Consider the following 21,389-nt stretch of genomic DNA (forward strand, 5'->3'; position numbering starts at 1 on the left):
ACCGAGGTGTGCATGTGCTGGTTAAGGTGCGTCATGAGCTGGTTACGGTGCAGAAGCAGCGCACAAGGGTCGGTATCGAGGTGTGCTATGTGATGGTTACGGTGCAGAAACAGCAAACAAGGGTCGGTACCGAGGTGCGTCATGTGCTGGTTATGGTGCAGAAACATCGCACAAGGGTCGGTATCGAGGTGCGTCATGTGCTGGTTATAGTGCAGAAACAGCCCACAAGGGTCAGTACCGAGGTGTGTCATGTGCTGGTTAGGGTGCAGAACCAGTGCACAAGGGTCAGTACCGAGGTACGTCATGTGCTGGTTACGGTGCAGAAACAGCAAACAAGGGTCGGAACCAAGGTGCGTCATGTGCTGGTTATGGTGCAGAAACTTCGCACAAGGGTCGGTATCAAGGTGCGTCATGTGCTGGTTACGGTGCAGACACAGAGCACAAGGGTCAGTATTAGGGGGCATCATGTGCTGGTTACGGTGCAGAAACAGCGCTGGTTACGGTGCAGAAACAGCGTATGGAGTGGCAGAGCAGACTATTCAGAAAATAAAGTATAAAGAGAACGCACCACCATTTAAAAATTTTAAAAACATTTTAATTGCTTAAGCACAGTATTTGACATTAAGAAAGTAAATTTTCCTTATGAAATCAATACATAGATTAAGGTTGCAGCATCCACCACCCCACCCCCCAATCACACTGCAGGGACAACCCCACCTGAGCTGGGACCCTAAATGCATTGACCTTTTAGGCAGAAAGGAGTGCTAAAGCCCTCAAATTAAGCAAAGAGCTTCCCAACCTTACATTTGGCCACAAGCACGGCTAAGACTATTGCCCATACGGGGGTGCGTTACTATCATAGATAGGTGTTTCCCCTCACGTCATATCCTTTACAAGAGCAAACCCTGTCCTTCGACCTGGTGCATTCATTGTCCTCCGGTGGGCTAAGGCCTTCCAGGTCAACCAACTCAATCCCCTGCAGTTTCTCAGATTTTTTATACCATTTACACATATATATTTCTTAAAAAGCAGCCACTGGCCGATGGCACCTGCAGTAAACCACAACAGCGCACCAGCTGTGAGCCCAGTTGAAGCCAGGCTGCATTCCCAATACCACTTTGGCACAGAGGAGTTTCAGTCGTCTCTCATGGCACCACACAGCTCCGTGCCATGAACTGGCAGCGCCAGAGATTTCAAGATGTCCTACGTCACTGTAAGGGGAGCCAGATGACTAGAGAGATCTTTCAGGGTACTTCACCGGCAGAGCCATTCTTTCCTCCACCTCCTTGAGTCACATCTACACCTTTTCCCAACAACATCTACTCTGTGGGGAAGGCGCTTTATCAGTCCTCGCACACTCAGCCCCAAAGGAATAACCCATCAGCAGAGGACATGTTGGAGGGCTCCTCGAATGAAAGAATAAACAAAAATATTTGTAGAGTGCACAGCGACTCCTCAGAGTCTTCCGGCGTTGGGAAGAACACTGGAGATTGCAGACCAGGATCCACCGACTGGTGCAAAAAGCCAGGTCTGAAGTAGCTTGCAGAAGTGCAATTCACTATTGATGCTACGAAGATTGAACATAAGCGGATTCCAGGCTTGGGCAGGAGAGAAATAAGAGCCAATCTTACTTTTGGGATCACCACCAGAAGCGCATCTGCTGAACAGTGTACTCTTCTTGTCAGGTAGTGAATAACGCTGTCAGAGAGATACCGACTTGATCCTAAAAGGCGGAACGAGCCAGCACCGAGGTTTTAAACAGTATCATTTTCTTGATCGGAAACCAATGCGAGGGATTTTAAGTGGAAGGTGCGTGGCTGCATTCTGTACCGCCTGCAGCTTTTGGATCAAACAGTCCTGGAGGCAGATACAAGACACTTGCGTAGTCCAATCTTGAAGTTATAAACACACGGACAAAGGCTTTTCAGGAGTAAAGCAGAACAAGAAAAATATTTGTTAAAAAAAAAAATTAAGCCTGTAGCAATGCAAAGCAAGAATAGACCATTGCAGCCACTTGGGGCTGAAGTGAGAGCTGCTGGTCGAACATCACTCTCAGATTCCTAGCTAATCAATCAATCAATCAATTAGGGGTTTATAAAGCACGCTACTCACCCGTGAGGGTCTCAAGGCACTGGGGAGCACCCACTGCGGCAGGTGGGGAGGAGACGGAAGAGACAGGAACGCTGGCCAGCAGTTCTCCCACCACTTGGAGGGAGCAGACCCAAACAGTAAAATGTCTGTCTTGTCGGAGTTACAGTGAAGGTTGCTAGCCCACATACAATTCAATACCAACACCAGGCAGACTTTCACAGACTCCTGGACAGCAGATGACCCGTTCTCGAATGAGAGGCGCAGTCACGCCATCTACGTAAGAGACTACCTTAAAACCAAGCGACTCACCCAGATGGGCCAGTGGGGGCATACTGATGTTGAATAAAGTGCGGCTCAAAGATGAGCACTCTGGCACCCCCGGGTCGAGAGTCTTGGTAGAGGAAGAATATGGTGGCATTCACACAACTTGTTCTCTGTTGTTCAAAAATGATCGAAACCACTCAAATACCTGACCCCCACTCTAATGTCCAAGAGGCGCTGCAAAAGGATGGAGTGTCAGACCGTGTCAGATGCCGCCGAAAGGTCTAATAAAATCAGGTCAGCATTTTCGCTTGATCTAATGCCAGCTTGATGGAACTTGCAACCTTGAGGAGTGCGGTCTCTGCTGAGATGGGGCCGAAAGCCAAACTGGGAAGGATGCAGTAGCCTAAATTGCTCCAGATATTCTGTAAATCAGCTGCTCCATAATTCGGAGGCCGCAGACAAAAGCACGATGGGTCTGAAGTTGGACAACTTGGAAAAATCGGACCGTTTTTAAAATGAAGGAATGACTCTAGCCTGTTTCCAGCTTGTTGGAACCTGCGCAGTCAGAAGTGAGGTGTTGATTAAAGACTAGATCGACAACTTAAGCAGTCCTAGCCAGGATTGAAGGTGGGCAAGGAACTACTGGAGACCCTAACGTACAGCCCATTTCTGACTCCTCTGGTGAAATGGTGTTGCATTGAGCGAGAACACAACTCTAACAAGACTTAAGACCAAAGGGGCAACTGGTAAGGGTACATCCGGTTAAACTCTCTTCAAAGAAACCGACAGCTTAGTACAAAGCTCCAAAGCGGCGTTGATGGGCTTACTACATGTCCTCTGAAGCAGAAACTTATTTTGCAATTTTAAACATTTCCTTTGGCTTGTTTGAGGTGTCAGACATTTTACGTTCAAAGTAGGAGGCTTGTGCTACCTTTATAGCAGCATGATATTTTTAAGACATCTTTATAAAAAGCCTCATCTGCCAGCAAATAATGCCACCATCGTACTCGTTCAAGCTTCTTACAACTCCTATTTTCCATATAAAAGCAGAAAAACAAAGGACTCTGAACAAAATAGAATCTTGAAGAGTATCAGATTTGGGCAGGAGTTCCCTGTCTGTGGGCGGTCTGCTTCCACCGTACCTGCGTCAGCCCTGTGCGGCTCCCAGCCTGGGCTATCTGAGCATCACATCCTGACTTTCAGCTTCTAGCTGGCTCTTCGTCTTCAGATAGGCTCTCAGATGGATTACTGGAAAGAACCAATGTCTCTCGCCTACAGTGAGACAAGCCCTCTGCTATGTAAGGGACCCAAGAGACTGTTTTCAACTAGAATATTGGAATTGTAGGATTTAGAGCTGTGTGCTTCCGGAGTGCACATCCCCTTCCCATGGGAAACATCCTTTACAACGCAACTTTCACTACGCAGTACCTTTACAACGCAGGTTTAACAACGAAAGTCATTACAACGAATTGCGCTGGGGGGCGCTGCAGGATAGGGAATAGTTTAATTTACTATCCAAAACCTTCCCTACTATCCAGCGCCCGCCCAACGCAAGTCGTTGCAATGACTTGCGTTGTAAAATCTGATGACATACATCCCTTCCCATCTTTGTCTCAAAAGGTCTTCTAACAGTGGTCGCCCACTGCTTACTGGATCAGTCACTCCAGGCAAGGAGGAAGCTCCGGCTTACATTCAGCTTTCCCATCTAATGCCAACCAAGTGCAGCATCAGGGTTGAGTAACCCATCCAGCCTTAGCATGGTCCTTGTATGCGGTTAGTTGTGGGTCTGCTCCACCCCTTCCTCTGTTACAAATGCAGGACTACAAAGCCCGCAATGGAAAGAAACAAACAGGAGTCGATGAACATCTGACCTCTTACATGGGATGACCCGAAATCTCTGCAGCAACGGGTTGGAGCAAAGCAGAAAAGGAGCAGCAACACACCCTACTAACAGAGAGCATTTGAGAAATGAACAAGGGAAGCCCGACAGAGCTGTGGAGAGCCTTGGTTTCATCTGCGGTTACACGAATAAAGATGCAAATACAGGTTTATTTGTTCAGTTTAAGTAAAAAGTGCTGGTAAATATCCCCAAGCAGTCACACGCCCTCCTGAGTCACTGTTTCCTGGGGCGCAGGCGTCGTCAGTTTAGGGGTGCGGGATCTGGAATCCTATGTTGTCCCAGTGCCTGGGTGACTGTTTTGCATTTATGTGCAGTGGTAAATTTGAACCACGCCTCTGATTCCACGTACTGTGTCAGTGCAAGCTGCAGGGAGCCAGTAAAACAGGGTCTAAGTAACCCACCATTTCACCCATTCTGTGGCACCCCAAGACAAGGGTGGTAAGCAAGGTCTGAACCCGTTCCAGCCTGTGCATACAGACCTCTATGCACCACCCTACATAGACCCGAAGATGATGTGTACGCAGGGGGTACAGTATTATCAAGATACACAGATAGTACTCAGGACAATGAACTGTATAACAATGTATGGGTGCAGTGGGATCAGGCCACGCAACCCTGTCCTGGTACTCCTGATCTCAAGAAAAGTACTGGAGTCAATGGACACACATAATATCCCAGCCAAGCGTGGGATGAATATCTTGATATCTCACATTAGCCCACAGCATTTACACTGTGGCTTCAAATTTGTGTGAAAAAGTTGTGACATAAGAAAGTAGTTTGTGAACGTGTTGATCCGAGAAAGAATTCTGAATGCAGTAGGCAGCCCAAACCTCTGGCGGACAAACCCAAAGTACTGATTTACCTTTGTAGAACCCAAAGAGAAGTTACTCGTGGCTCGTTATGTTACGCCATGCATATTTATAAGGCGGCATTCTGCCAAATGGTATGGGTTTGCAGCACCAACATACAATTCCACTTTGGTATTAGTCAGACGAAATGTATTAATAGCTACACGTTCAGACTTACTTTGCTGCACTTGTTAATGGAGTGTAGTAAAACATTTCCACACATTTGATTTCACTTTGGCCTGACAGCGCCGCAGGGCTGGCTCTTTGACGCTGGGCAAGTTGCTGAAACACACACATGGTTTTCAGATACGCTTTACGTCTGTAATCCAAGGACGTTCTGCAGACTCCACCATTGGTGGTTTCTGTGACCTTTGGTAACACAATGATCACTCCAACCGCAAGTGAAACCTGTGCACAGAGAACTGTATGGAGACCTGCCCGGCACCAGCGCACGCGTCAGGCTGGAGTCGATTGCTTTTATAAGTCGCTGCTACCAGCAGATGTCTTGTGCCCATCTTTATTTTTGCTCCTCTGCGTTCTGGGATTGTAATCATGCTGTGATCTGACGACGCAACTACAAGAGTATGTGGTCCAGTTGCACGAACAAGTGATTACAAACCTTTTCTCTAACTAGTCCCTGCGTGCCACAAAATATTTTTCATAACCGAATACCTGTACTTCCTCACGCCCCTTGAAGTGATGGCACATGTTGCTAGAAACTTGTCGTGCACAGAGTAGGTACCACCTCACGCAAGAGAAGAAACCACCCAAGCTCAGGTGAACATGCTTGACTTGTTGTCAGTTGTCAGGCTAGAAGAAACGTACAACCATGCCCCTAAAAAACTCAATACTAAGGAAAAAATAAAAACAAGACCAAAGCCACCCCCACCAGCTTGTGGCCAGAAAAAGCTCATACGAACCAACTGACAAAGATTAACACCGCCATCTTCCTGTACACCTGGCTAAGTTAGAACACAAGTGACCTTTTGCCAAGCATTTGGTATGCTTGCAGCAACCCAGAGAATTCTGCAGATACAGACTGCAGTATTCCCTGCGCTGCAGGACACCCAGAAAACAGCATTAGATACAACTCAATCAGACATCTGAGGACACAGTGAGCTGCCCTACCTCCAGACCAGTGAGGTCTTCAGAGACCCTCAGAATCCTGCTTTAGGTACAATGGATTTACCCTGTCTTGTGAGGTGTGAATTTTGTAGCACAGAACAGACATCTCCAATGTTTATAGTGGAGTTACATGATCACCTGCGCGGGGAGACTGCCGGGTGGGTCTGCCCAAAGACTATCTTGAATACTAGAGTCACACAGTCTCTTGGGGGCTTAAAAGGCTTTTCTTTTGTCATAATTGAGGTTAAATGTCTCCGGCCCTGGAAGCTTCAGAAAGAACAGCCAAACTTCTGTACATTTCTGTTAGGCATCATCGTTTTCTGCATTGGGACCCAGGGCAAAAGTAAGGACCTCCCGGCGGTCAGTATGGCTTGCAGGCATGAATGAATCTGGACGACAGGACCTTAGTTTTGGATTTCTTTGAAGGGGTTCTCATCCTCCGGCTGCACAAAGAAGTAGACGAAGGCTAGGAAACCAATAATGAGGAAGAGCAGGACGAACTGCAGCCAGAGTGGGCAGAAGCGTCGCGCCGTGGTCGACTCCACTTCTTTCGGCTTCTCCCGGATCCCTTTGCGCGGCTCCACTGACATGGACGAGCCAGAGGATGCGCTGTACTGGGAGACGTTCTGGTACGCGTTCTCCTTGGAGTAGTACTTGCTCTCTCTAGAAAGGAGTGAGAAGAGTCAGTGAAAGTGGGGAAGGCAAACACTTGGGCTTTCACTTGCTAAAGGGGGCATTTTCAGCAAAACAAAATCACAACATCAATCCTTCTGTAAGGGAACTTCATCACAACACAACCTCAGACCCCATATGTAGACTCAGTGTTTCTAACACACAAAGACGGTCCTAGGTTATGGAAGGGGCAAAACAGTTCACAGAAACTTTTAATGTCTTTCATAGGCTGCAGAGTGCTCATCGCCTTTGGTTAATATGCTCAGTTTCTCTCTCCGACAAAAAGGCTTGTGATTAGAGCCAGCCAAGACCACTACAGTACTGATTTTGTTTCCCCCTGATGATTTCTTTTGAGGTAACTCCCTCGATGAGATCTACAGAGGTTAGGATTTCAGACTGCCAGATTATATCACCATACACTATCTAGACAGACCATACTTCATAACAGCACTGTACAGCTGAAGCGGGGACCTTCGTTCGTGAGTCAGAGCCTTGAAGAAGCCCCAGGCCAGCAAACCAAGACGGGTGAAACACGTGTTGGCTGTCCCGCTGTACGTTCACCAAAGAAACAAGCACCGAAGAAAAAGAAAATAAAGAAACAGAACCAACCCTCCATATTAAACTATTTTTCTTTTTGTTTAAACTATATTATAAAGCATATTGATGAGATTCGGGTGGTTTGGGATTAATGAAGAACTTCACCAATGAGCTTTTTGGTGAAGTAACCTTAGCTAGGCTAAGAAACTCAGCATATTAACCAAAAGTGACTAGCACTCTGCAACCTATAAAATTGTAACCCAGAGGAGCAGTGGGCCCCATTCTCAGAGTGCATCAAACACCAAACCCCTTTGTAAGAACCAATAAAAGGCATCATAGGTAAAACACTGCAGGGCCTCAAAACTCCTCTTAACTTTTAATGTGTATTCTGAATATCAGACATAAACCTTCAGAAATTCCAAATCTAAAACGGAGTCTAATGACCCTTATCCACCTATGAATGACAAAATACTTTTAAGTGAATGTTCCAAAAAACATTTCCCACAGGAACTTGTATGTTTGTACAGAGAACATTCTTTTACTACAATGATAGGTTAACTACTCATTTAGATTAAATATTTTTAACATTTCTTCTCTCAACGCCCTAGAAAAGAAAAATTAGTTCTACAATTCTGTACACTGACTGTTGTTTAATCCCCAAACAGACTGGAGAGCCCATGGATAGTTAGTCATATGACTATTTGCTGAGTGTGGGACGGCTAACGTGTGGAGCACCTGTGACCTATTGTAATCTGGATGTAGAATTTTGATTATGACCCAATTATTTACTTATTATTTTTATATATATTAAAAACAACAAAGATGAAAATACAATACTTAACAGCAGCATTATTTTTAAACTATATACTAAGGGCGCCATCTACATAGGTTTTTTTTTGTCGCAAACGGCCCGATTTGCAGAATCGGACCATTTGCGACCGGAAAAATGCATTTTCCTATGTACCAAACCCATTTTGCAATTCGGTAACCTATTACTGAATCGCAAAATGGGTTAGCGATTCATTATTAGGAAGGGGCGTGTTAAGGGCCTTCCAGGCACACGCATCAAAGGAAAAACCGGTCGCAAACAGGCAAATTCTCAGAATCTGCCCCTTTGCGACTGGTATTTTATTACATTTGGGATACATCATCCCAAATGCAAAAATCGCAATTTAAGGAATCTCTAAATTGCGATTACTAAAATTGCGATTGCATTTAGGGAATCCCAAATTGACATTCCTTAAATGCAATGCATTAAAGTAAAAAAATTAACGATTTCGCTAATAGGGGGAGCAAATTACCATGAAGTTGAACTTCATGGTAATTTGCAAAAACTTTGAAAAAATGCACTTTCGTGCATATTTCAAAGTTTCATGTTGCGCACACACATGCCCTTAGGGCATGTGTGTGCAACATATGTGCACAGATCAATTTCAGGGGTGCAATAGGGTGGCATTTTGAGACCCTTGAAATTGCATGAGCAATTTGCGAGTACCTAATGGCACTTGCAAATTGCTCATGCAATCTCCAATTCATTCCTATGGGCCTGGAGGCCCATAGGAATGAATGGGACGGTATTCCTTAATTGCGACAAGCAATTTGCGAGTCGCAATTAAGGAATGTGTAGGAATCGCTATTTTTATAGCGATTCCTACATGCATAGGCTTTTGCGATTCCTTAGTTGCGATTCTTTAATTATCGCAATTAAGGAATCGCAAAAGCCTACGTTGATGCATGTGCCAGTTCCTTCCTAATAGCGACTCATAGTGTAGGAATGTTTTGCGACCAAAATACGGTTGCAAAACCTTTTTTAAGAGCAGTAAGAGGTCCCATGGACCACTGCCTCCTCTTAAAAAATGAAACTAAAATTTATTATTTTCCTTTAAGAAAAACAGACTGCATTTGAAAAAAACCAAAATAAAAAAACTTTGCTTTATTTATTTAAAAAGCAAACACAGACATGGTGGTCTGCTGTCCCTAGCATGCCACCATTCCTGTTTTTAGGTCAAGCCTGGGAGGCGCATGCGCTGCTCTGCTCGGCATGCTGTATTCAGGTATGGGCTTGAAGCTCCGCCCATTCTCAGCCCATCTTTTCAATTGGCTGCTATGATTGTCCTTTGTAAATGTTGGCTTTTGTTTTGTTATTAGGCTTATTAGTCCCTTGTTAGTCCTTCCTTAGTACCTCCCTGTCTTCTTTCGTAACCTCCCAGTACACCTCCCAGCACGACTGGACCTTTTACCAATGTCTTTACTGTATAGCTTGCATTAGCCGTTTGGAGACTCTTTGCTTAATTAATCTAAAGTGCACTGGTGGGACGCCAACTTTAACAATGGCAGCTTTTGGGTATTTGCAGCACACTAATGCGTGCTTTCACTTTCGCTTAAAGGGCGTCAGCTATAACTTTTAAATATGCCGGTCCTCCCCTCCCCCGCTGCACGGACGCCACGCGAAGCGGGCGCTGTGTGAATTAGAGCACTCTGTGGACGCTTCCTTCCTTGTTCTCCCCCTCTCAATCCCCCATCCAGGCCCTTTGTGTAGTTTTTTTTTAGGTTTCGCCCAATTATCATTCGCTTGCGAATGTAATAGGCGAAAATTCAACTGCTTGATCGACTCGTGAAACCACTGCGGTTTCTTCACAGTGCATGTGAGTCACGTGACCACACAAGCACGCGCATCTCCTCTCCCTATTCTCCCGCTCCCATCCGGCTTCCCTCCGCACATCTGCCTGCCACACTTATTTATTTATTTTATTTTTAAAGTTTTATATAGCGCGAACAGGATCTTCGCAGATATCAGAGCGCTTTACATAGAAGGGTACATGAGGGAACCTAGTCAAACAAGTAAATCAAGCTTTACCTAGAAGGGTACATGAGGGAACCTAGTCAAACAAGTAAATCAAGCTTTACATAGAAGGGTACATGAGGGAACCTAGTCAAACAAGTAAATCAAGCTTTACATAGAAGGGTGCATGAGGGAACATAGTCAAACAAGTAAATCAAGCTTTACATAGAAGGGTACATGAGGGAACATAGTCAACAAGTAAATCAATAGATCACACTGTACAAATAGTACAACTAAGTGACTGAAAGCCAATCATGTGAGTAATAAGACAACTCATACAAATAAGTAAAGGGGTCAAACATGTAGTACAGATCGGTGCAGGGTGTTAATAGGGTTCGAGATAGTAGTTCAAGTGTATTTAGTCATGAGGATAGCTTTTACTTCTTTTTTAAAGAGTGTAGTGGAGGAGATAAGCCTGGTTTCGGGAGGGAGTGAGTTCCAAATCCTAGGCGCCATTCCTGAGAAGGAGCGCTTGTATGTTTTTTCCTTCCGGAATCTTCGAGGTTTCAGCAGAAGATTGTTTGAGCCTCTCGTGTTTCTAATTCCCCCAGAGATTGTCAATTTCTGAGCGAGGTAGCCGGGTGAGTTTAGGTGTACCGCCTTGTGTGTCATGCAGGCGATTTTCAGATGTATTCTGGCTTCAAAAGGCAGCCAATTCTCCCCTCGCTCGCATTCCTGCCCCCCCACCAGGCTCTCCCGCCCCCATCCGGCTTCCCTTGTTTTGTTTTGCAATCATTTTTTTTTTTATTTCCCTCTGTTAATCTCCCTCACTCCCTCACTTCGGGCCTGTCACGTGTTAGGTCGTGTGTGTTTGTGTGTGGCCGGTCATGTGCGAGGCCGTGTGCTTGTGTGTCCCGTGTGTTCTACTACCATGTTTTCTCCCGCCATTTCTAGCTTCATGTCCTCACGCAAATGGAACTTGCACATAAAATATGCAGAGTTGTTTTGAGGGTTGTTCCATTCCGGCACTGCAGAAAGCATTAATATTGCAGGTGCCCAGAGAGCAGCAACGCCGCCATTCATCTGATGCTGCCAGCAGCAAAGCACCCGATCAAACCATGAAACTTCCTACTCTGAATGTAGGTCGGAGGCTTGGCTCATGTCACGAGGCAGATGTCGACCCTGCCGATAAAAGGTAACAGAATTGAAGTATTAGTGTCCCACATACCAGTGCCAGGCCTGAGCGATAGCAGCCACTACCAAGAAGACAATGGTGCCCCCATGACTTCCACTCCATAAATACTCTGGGCCGCCTGTGGTACCCTGCGCCAGGCTGGCTGGTTATGAATGGATTCTATGAGCCGTGACACTTGCTTCCCTTTATGGCTTATTCCTGTGTGATCAGTTGTGCGGTGAACGACACGGCCCGATGCTCCCCGAGCCTTCTGACCCCAAGAAACAAAGCCTCGCGGGGGCAGAGGGCCTCTGCCCCCTGCCGCCCTCCCTGAAAACGACGCGTCACGGGAATCCGACATTCTACGGGCGCTGTGTGAATTAGAGCACTCTGTGGACGCTTCCTTCATTGTTCTCCCCCTCTCAATCCCCCATCCAGGCCCTTTGTGTAGTTTTTTTTTTTTTTTGCAGTTTGCATATAGTGCAAACTCAACCGAAGGGTATTGGTGTGCTTTACATGAGCACGATCTTGAGCAGACGCTGAGAGTTGAACAGGGTTCCTTAGCATCAAAGTCAGCAGCTCTGGCCGTTGCGCCACATCCTCTGCTACTGGTGAATTATTCTATCTTGTTTCAGGGTTTTTTAGGGATGGTTCTGTGTGAACTTTCCATGTTGTGCTGCGACTGGCGTTCTTTGATGTGATTTGGAGCTGTGTAAGCTGGCTCTGGGTGGACCATCGGCCTCGCTGGGCTTAGAACATGACACTCCTTTGTTTACATCGCAAAGGGCCCTCTTTACCTGAATACACAGGCACTTAACCTCAGACACACGACAAGGGCAATCTGTTTACAGAAATGACAAGCCCTTCTGTCTCTAGGGACAGACAGAGCTCTCTGTCATGGGGCAGGAAGCTGTACGCAATCTGTCCCAGCTGCCCGTAGAAGACAGGGTCTATTGCGAAGCCCTCGCGTATGTTTTACAAACTGCAGATCTGAGTACGTTCATTTGCTACTATTGTTTTTACAGGTTCCTTCAACTGGGAGAGGTGTTCTGATCTTCCAGTATGAAGGTTACTAGTTCCTTTCACCTCCATCTCTTACCCATTCCACGTGGGACGTGGATAGCGAAGGCATGTGTGCTGTGAGAGGGGGCACAGTGAGGGTGGAGGGTGGGAGGGCAAGCACCTCCTCTTGAAGAGAAGGGCAATGCTCTGCCCTTTTCAGTGCATACAAAACTCTGAGCCCCCCTCTCTCCTCCACCCTAGCAAGGCACTGGGACGGGCTCTCTGACAGAAAATGACTAGTGAAAGACATAATGTTTGTAATAAAATCCATTATATTTGTCATTGGATCACTATGTGTATCTTCTTACTTTGATTTGACTTGTGCTGTGAATTTTAAGACCACATTGTAAATGTTTTTTGGGACATCTTTGTACACTGATACAAACATTAAAAAACAACATCTGCAAGGCAATAGGTCGCGCTTTTGTTATAAAATTAGAGCGGTTGGCTTGGAAAATTACAATTTGCTTCACATTTGTTTTTTTATTTGCAGTAGTGTAATTTTATTTGCATAGCGTGATCGCCATTGGTATATAAAGGCAAAAGTAAAAAAAGTTGCAATTTTCAACGCCAACAGCTCTAACTTTAACCACATGGGTGCTCATGACGAGCTGAGCTCGTCATGAGGCACGGTGGCCGTGTGCTCATGACGAGCTGAGCTTGTCTTAACGGCCGCAACGCTCACACTCGGGGCTAATTCCCCCGCTGTGCGAACGTTCTACAGAAACGGGTGTGGTTGTGACAAGCTCAGCTCGTCACGAGCACCGCTGTGCGCGTCCCCCCCCACCCCAGCGGGGGAATTACCCCCGCTGCAAAGGGATTAACAAATGCGAGACCTATTGCATTGCAAATGCTTGTTTTACGATTCCCAAGGGGTTGCACAATTTGCGACCTACATCATGAATATTAATGAGGTAGGTCAATTGCGACACCATTAGGAATTGCTAAATGCGCCAAAGACAGATTAGTACATAGGTGTTTGAGATTTCCTGATACCGTATCGCAAAAATGTGCTATTAGGAAATTGCAAAATGAAACCTACGTACATGTGGCCCCAAATCCTTACATACTCCCTACCCTCTGCTAACGTGGAGTTTGATTCAACTCTGTTGCGCGCTCTCCTACTCCTGCCTCCGTCGAGCCTCGCTTACACCAGGCTTTGAAACCTGCGGCTTCTCAACCGCGTCTCCGCCAAGAGCCCAGTTGGACTGAAACAAGGGACAACTGGAATCTCAACTCTGATCCTGGCAAGCAGGAGGGAGGTTTGCCATCTGGCTTTAACAAGCATGGGGAACACATCAGAGACACCATTGTGCATTCTCTCTGGAGGAGGCTGCAAGACCACAACAGCAATCAGGAGATAGTCCAACTCTACAAATATCAAGGCTAACAGTTCCTCTTTATGTGCAGCACCTATAGACCTATCTCTGAACTCCGATCCAACACTGCCATCTGGTGGCCAGCTTTTAAATCTGCTGTTTTGTGGGAGTGAAGGGAAATAGGGACCTGGTATACCATACTCAAGTTCAACCGAGTAACAAAGACGGCATAATATAAGATTTTTCCACAAGCTTTCTACAATTTAAATCCTAGCAAAACAGGGGCTCAGGCATAACTAGAGGCCAGTATCAACAGACCTCTGATATAACAAGACCGCTGCACTCATCCGTCGTCGCTGCAAATTGGACGAGTTTCTTTTTTACGACTTCTAGATTTCTGTAGCATCTCATCCCGTGAAAAGGTAGATGGTTAAATATATTATCACCTGGACCCCTGTGCCGTAGTGTAAGGGTACACACTAAATCTCAGCTTAACATCATAAACATGGCAAGGTAAGTGGGAAGAACCATCTACGTTGCGGCTGGGATCAATGCACAATTAGGTGCTGACATACAATGTGATATACATATATAGTCTCTTGGAAACTGAACAAAGGTTACAGGGATGTTATAGTTAAGTTCAGATTTTGCACACACAAAACCATAGAAATTCAGCAATTATAGTTACCTGAATTAACTTTAACTTACACCCCCCACAATGCACTGTTCATGACCTCACATATTACATCACTCATGACATTCAGTGACATCACTGATGACATCTCAAATTACATCACCCATGACCTCATCCAGTGGGTGTAAGTTTCGTAAAAGTTTCTGATACTGAAACATATGTACTGAGCTACTGCAGAATTTAAATTACTATTCTTTCTGAACTACTGAGTGTTAGTATTTCTAACATATATCATCGGAAATATAATGCTGTTTTTGAAGCAGGTGTATTATTTATCAGTTAACTAGCATCCACGCTGCCACAGGTCCCTTGCTGATGTATGTGTATGGCAGTGCTTTGCGACAGTCTAAGCTGTTTATTGGACCTTCACTCCACAGTGATGGCTGCTCAGGCATATTGACCACTGTGCTCAGACCTCTCGCCTCTGATGAATGAGTGCAGTAGTAGTTTGCAATTAATGCATCTGTTCACTAAGGCCCACATGCATCAACCTATTTAGGAAGTGCAAACAATGCGAATCGCAAAATTCGGCCGTTTGCGATTCCTAAATAGGTTTCTGGGAAGCATCAAGCATTTTTGGTGAAATCGCTATTTTTAGCGAATTCCAAAAATGCGATTGCTGTTAAGGAATCGCAAATTTGCGATTCCTTAAAAGCAATGCATGATTAATTTTAAAATTGCGAATTCGCAAATCTGGGGTACAAATTACCACGAGGTTGAACTTCGTGGTAATTTGCGAAAAAGTGTTAAAATGCTCTAATTTGCATTTTAAAACACTGTCATGTTACAGACACACATGTCCTTAGGACATGTGTGTTTGAAACATGCACTTCAAAATAAATTTCAGGGGGGATCCAAAGGACCCCCCCCCCCTGCACCCATGGAATGCATCAACATTTTGCGAATTCTAATTTGCGAATTCGCAATTCCCATTGATTCCTATGGGCCGTTTGGCCCATAGGAATCAATGGGAATTGCGAAATCGCAAATTGGAATTCGCATAATATTTGCGATTCAGTAAAAATTGCGATTTTTACCGAATCGCAAATTTTATGCACTTTCAATCATGCATCCCGTTTTGCGATTCCTTATTTGCGATTCGGTAAAAATCGCAAATTAGGAATCGCAAAACCGGACTTTGATGCATGTGGCTGTATGAGCTCTCTCTAGGGTGATTGATTGCTCAGTGTGGACCTCTCTGCTGACACCTTACTCCACGATGAAGAATAATTTTACTAGTGGATAGTAAAGCAGTGGCCTCTACTGGGCGTGTGTGGTAGTGATTTGTGTATATCCGACGTCTGCTCTCTGTTGTTGTGGTTTGTCACAGACTAGTCTGTACGGTTAGATGTCTTACTTTGGCCATTAGTGTTTACAGTAGTGGTTTAGAAGACAGAACTATCCGCTGAGGATTCTCTCCTAGGTGAGAAGTGAGTGCAGTCGTTGATAAGCAAGAATACAGTGAGCTCTCTGCTGTACGTCTCTCACCAGTCTCCTTTTCTTATTTACAATAAATAAATAAATGGTACTTTATGAAGTATACTGGAGTTTACTTTGCTGGATGAAGTCATCAGTGATGTCATTTGAGAGGTCATCAGTGATGTCAATGACTGTCATGAGTGATGTAATCTGTGAAGTCATAAGCAGTGCTTTGCAGGGGCGTAAGTTATAGTTAGCTGAAGTAACTAACTGTTGAATTTCTATGGTTTTGTGTGTTTAAAATCTGAAACTAACTATAACGTCCTGTATCTTTTGTTTTTCTTAGTGAATTCCTACTTTTTTAAATTCTATTTCCTAACTATAACATACATGCAATCTTTGTTTTTTACTGAATTTCACAGATTTTTAAAATATAAATTGTACTACAATTTGACCCATAAGTTCAATTTACTAATATATATTTTCATAAGTTTATAAATAGATTTTATTCACATATTCATTCTAATTTCACATTTTAAAACTATTTTTTTTAATTAAGGGAAGGTAACTTATGTAGTCTTTCCATAAAAGCAATGCACCAAAGGCTTTCTTTCTTTAAATTCATTCTACAGGCCCGCAAATCCTTTCTCAAATAAAAGTACACATTCTAAACTAACACAACATACTTAATACAAACATACAATATTGCAATATCTATAAGTGTAGCACTGCCTGTGTTTGCTTTTGTGAGTGACTGTGTGAATGGCTTAGTGGGAGTGTGAATGGCTTTGTGGGTATATGAGTGGCTGTATGGGTATGTGAGTGGTTTTGTGGGTGTGAGTGGTTTTGTAAATATAAGTGGGTGTGTCAGTGGCTGTACAGGTGTGTGTCTGTATGGATGTGTGAGTAGTTTTGTGGGTCTGTGTGACTGGGTATGTGAGTCGCTGTACGGTTGTGTGGGTGGGTCAGAGTGGTTTTGTAGGTGGGTCAGAGTAGTTTTGTGGGTGTGTGAGTGGTTGTGTAGGTGCATAAGTGGGTTTGTGGGCCTGTGAGTGGTTTTGTGGGTTTATGAGTTGCTTATGGGTGTGCAAGTGGCTGTGTGAGGGGTTTTGTGGGTCTATGGGTGTGTGAGTGGTTGTGTGGGTGAGTAAGTGGGTATGTGAGTGGTTTTGTAGTTTGGTAAGTGGGTGTGTATTCTATATATAATGAAAATGAATCAAAACCGGTTCTGTACATATCCACCAAATCTTATGATCTGATATTTAACTGTTCTCACAGTTTAACCAAAGAAAAATCACTGCAGCTTCTACTTACATGTTTGGAGAAGCCACATCCTCTTCTCTCAACTGAAAGGGAGAAAAGAATCCAGTTTATTTAAATTTCTATTGGTCACATTGTTGTCCATTTGTCAGAGTATGAAAAGATCTAAAAGTTAAACCTTATAACAAAGTACAACTGCATTGTGCACCGAGCTCCCAGCACAGGATTCATCAGTTTCTTAAAAGCTCTACTATTCTCAATCTTAAAATTCAACAATGTTCTTCCGGTGATATGAACTCAGCTTGATGGTCCATGCAAAGGCGGAGATTCCAAACCAAAGTAGGAGCCAGCTCCCATCACATATCAACAGGTCCTGGACAATGCCAGGTAATCCTCACTACACATGGCAGTCAGTCCCACCATCCCAACGGAGCACCTGTAAGCCGAACGCTCCCAACAGTCAGTACAGTCTACCGCGGGAAGTTCGAGGTGGTAAGTCAGCATTCCCCTTAGCCTTGAACTCGAATAGCAGTGGGCACCAGGCCTGAACCATGGACATCCCTATCAAACAGTTCTATATTTCCACATCCAATGAATCCCTTTTCCAGAATCGCCCACTTCACTACTATTTTCATCCACTGTGTAACGTTGAGGGGTCCTGCTGACTTGCAAATCAAACAGAATGTATTGTTCAGTTAATTAAAACCTTCACAAGATTGAAAAAGGTTCATAATTCGTGAATAAAAATAAATGCTTCATCCAAAAAAAAACCTTCAGGTTTCTTCAGCACCATTCTCCCAGGTACTTCTATCCATTCCCAAGTCCCAGTATCCTACTAGAATTGAACATTAACTCCCTCCTTATCACAACACCTGAGGCATGAAGCAGCCAACAAGGCATTTATTCTACCCACCCTTTAAGTTGTAAACATACATCATACTTTCCATGATAACTATTACACTACAATAGACTAAAATGGTAATTGCTAAAATTTTAGGGTGCCTCACATCCATTATTCCCTCTTTTGGATACGTTGGAGTACAGTAACGGGTGGACCTCTTTCCACCCCAACATCCCACGGCTTCAACAAACAAGGAAAGCATGGCGGGATGCGGGCCCAGTCTTCGGCAGGAGTTTAATTGTCAGATCACTGTACATTTCTTTACCACTCTCTCAATCTCAATACCCTTGTATCGGAAAAAGATCACAAGCTGAAGAAGGGGAAGTTATTAACCAGCAATAGCAGCCCTCAACATTAGTTGAGAGTGGTCAGTTTGGGAACTTGTTTTCTCATTGGAAAGGAAGGCTCCTTGGTTTAACGGGCAATGGCTCTGCACTTAGCTTTATGCGGCTTTAGGACTTAACTGTCCACTTAGCTGCTGCTATTGGGAGAAAACCTTAAGCAAATATTGCTCTGTGACACTCAAAGGTTTCCAAGATAGAGGGTTGGCGGTATGAACCATCTCTCAGAATTCAGAAGCGGTGCTTACCCGCTGGCGCACCGGTGGTTCGCTGTACGTCTTGGTGGTAGAGTAGCTTTCTGAGTAATAATCATCTCCTCCTGCAAGGGAAGGGAGATATTAAAAGCAAACAGTTTTTGAAACGGATATGCAGAAAACAGTTCTTTTTTCTTTTTATCATACTGAAGGCAGCATGCCAGGATAGATGACTGTAGACATTTTACCCAGTTTATTACAATTATTCCTAACATTCAAGTTTATATAAATACAACTCCCTACAACTCCCTACAGGAGTCTCGCCGGTTAAACTTGTGAGCCCACTGACTATCCCAACTAACTTACATCGAACGCTTCCCAAACATCTTGACAAAGAGGACACTGACTGCATGAGCCATTTCAGGACAGAAGAAGAGAAAAGGAAGGTCACAGACAACGAACAGCCTCATATGACATAGCATGCTAATCAGAAAGGTCATCGAAAAGGTAGTTTTCTACAACTGGGACACTAAGCATCTGCCAGATATTCTGACAGGCTAGCTCTTGCAAAGGAAGGGTTCATCAAGCTCTTGGAGGGTAAGGGGAGAATATGTGCCAATAGAATATTTTATGAAGCTAATAATTTATTTTTAAAGGAGAGCAAAAATCAATTTCTCAGCACCCTCATACCTGCTTAGGACATCAGAGGCAGAGAATACTATATTGTCCAGTTTGCAGAATATAACCTAATCGCCAGACAAGGTCGATAAGGCACTGAAAAACATTTACAGGAGTGCATTCACAGTTTCCCAGGGCCTTTCTGCTAATAGCAAATTTTGGAGAAATTTAATACAAATTACTTTTGAGAAATTTTAAAGCTCTTGACCTCAGATGAGCACTGAGCTAGATAAAAATGCACAATTCTTCATATATCTCCAGAAACACCAGAGATACTCCCACCGCCCACCTCCATCACACAGTCTGAGCCGACTGACATCACTCAGCAGGAACACAGAACTATGGGAGATCGGACATGATACCTCTCCCTTGCTTTAATTAAGAAACTGTCATACATGAAGACTCTGTATTGGCTGTTTCAGAAATTATGTTTTGGAAAAGTTTCTCAAGACTCATCTGTTGTTTTAGTTAACCCCTTGACCGCGGCCGCGATTCTGCGCCTGTGCGGCACATTCCGATCGCGGGTGCGGTCAAGACGACCGGGACCCGTCATCACCAGACGAGCACTGTGTGCCATGACGGCTCCTGGCCGTCATCAGCATGGAAGGGGTTAAGATAATTTCCTTAATAAACCTTTCCAGCAAGAAATGAATTCTCGAACACCAGCTCAGGGATTGCTTTCGGAGAATGAGCCACACTGGAATCAAAAGAAATTGCAGCACAGGTTCGAGCGCCATGTTGAAGTTCTTTTTGGAAATGCGGTCTAGTCTTTGTTGTTGCAGTTATGCGCTATTTTAAAGGCTCCTGGGAACATGAACACACACTTCTAAAACTATCCAGTTCTCCAAGGTGCATGTTTCAGTGCTTGACTTGAAGAGTTCACAGAGGTCAGGTGAGACATTTCAAACAGCATTTGTTTCTTTTTTTCCTTTGGATCTACAAGCTTTCATTTTGCTGAACTAGAAGAGATCACAGAGATAACCTTTGGATTTAGTTTTCTGCTGCTTGACTTTAAATGTTTGTAAAGGTGCAGTTTGAAGATTTCGAAAAGTCATTTAGAAATGGAAAAATAACTTTGGAAGCTTCGTTTTCTTTTTGGATGGAAACCTCAATTCAGGAACATATCTTTTGCTTTAAAGTTATTTAATTGAAAGTGACCGCAACCTGGGATGTGTTTAATTTCTTGTATGTTTATTTTCGAATGTCTGGTAAGCTAAATTTTGTTGGAATTTCATGAAAAAAGATAAAAGGTGGCAGGAGGGGAACATTGTGCAATTGAAACTCTTTGTACTCTTTGTACTTTATTTCCTCTGTCCTAAAAAAATCTCTCTTTTTTTAACAGAGTTTACTGGGAAAAACATTTATATTAGTTGTAACAGAGTGCAGACAACCAAGAAAGTTCACATACCATTAAGGTTAGTGTTTATAAAATTCACTTCCACTACAATATTTGGAAAAAATCTGTGCATTTCTGTTTCTTTGGGTAGGCAACTATTGTTTAGTGCTAGAGTGAACTGCCCGCTGTATCTCTTCCCAATACCCTTGTTCATGGGGGCCTCAATTACTCAAATTTGCATTGGGTAGGGGTCTCAGTGGGACAAGGAGTGAAATATTTCATGGCAATCAATGTTCCCCCTGCGGTGGAGCTCTGGTGTTTATTTGAATTTGAGACAGAGACATAGAAACAACATCACTGCTATTTTAGAAACATGAGGTGCACCAGACAAATCACCACAAGACTCTCACTTCTAACTAAGCAGAATGAAATAGGTGATAGACAACCACGTCACAAGCAAGGCTAAACAGAAGTGTAAAAACAAACTGATGAACCCCAAAATCAGAAGTGTGGAATTCCTATTGCCTGACACCCAAGACATATTCCTTGGGCTCAAGGTCATGTTTATTTTGTCCTTTGGACAAGTAGGCCCATCCTCCTGTGGCACCTTGCTTGCCAGTTCACAGCACATTATGGATCTGTGAAAGCAAACTGTTGGCAAGATGTTCATTATTGCAAAGTCTTTATTAATAGGGTGAGTGATCTAAGGAAATGCTGTGAACTCGGCTTGCACTACTGACAGTGATTCTAGCATGAACATTTGCACAAATTTGCTTTCAGGCTTATGCAAGT

The 21,389-nt window shown here is 44.1% G+C and overlaps 2 protein-coding genes across 6 annotated transcripts in view; one reads left to right on the forward strand and one right to left on the reverse strand.

Moving 5' to 3' along the window:
- Positions 1 to 573: 573 nt before the first annotated feature.
- EMD (emerin) overlaps positions 574 to 21,389 on the reverse strand; it is a 274,426-nt gene continuing 253,610 nt past the window's right edge. For all 5 annotated transcript variants that reach the window (XM_086940272.1, XM_086940269.1, XM_086940268.1 and 2 more), the window contains 3 exons: positions 18,638 to 18,708; positions 17,202 to 17,233; positions 574 to 6,891 (listed from right to left, as the gene is read on the reverse strand). In XM_086940272.1, coding sequence (XP_086796398.1) covers positions 6,633 to 6,891; positions 17,202 to 17,233; positions 18,638 to 18,708 — 362 coding nt within the window. In that variant the 3' untranslated portion in view covers positions 574 to 6,632. The remainder of the gene's footprint in view (positions 6,892 to 17,201; positions 17,234 to 18,637; positions 18,709 to 21,389) is intronic.
- Positions 20,656 to 21,389, forward strand: part of LOC147684358 (uncharacterized) — a 715,098-nt gene continuing 714,364 nt past the window's right edge. The window contains exon 1 of the mRNA XM_086940263.1: positions 20,656 to 20,676. The gene's annotated coding sequence lies outside the window, so the exon portion shown is untranslated. The remainder of the gene's footprint in view (positions 20,677 to 21,389) is intronic.

Source organism: Lissotriton vulgaris, chromosome 10 (genome assembly GCF_964263255.1).
Source record: "Lissotriton vulgaris chromosome 10, aLisVul1.2, whole genome shotgun sequence".
Classification (NCBI taxonomy): domain Eukaryota; kingdom Metazoa; phylum Chordata; class Amphibia; order Caudata; family Salamandridae; genus Lissotriton; species Lissotriton vulgaris.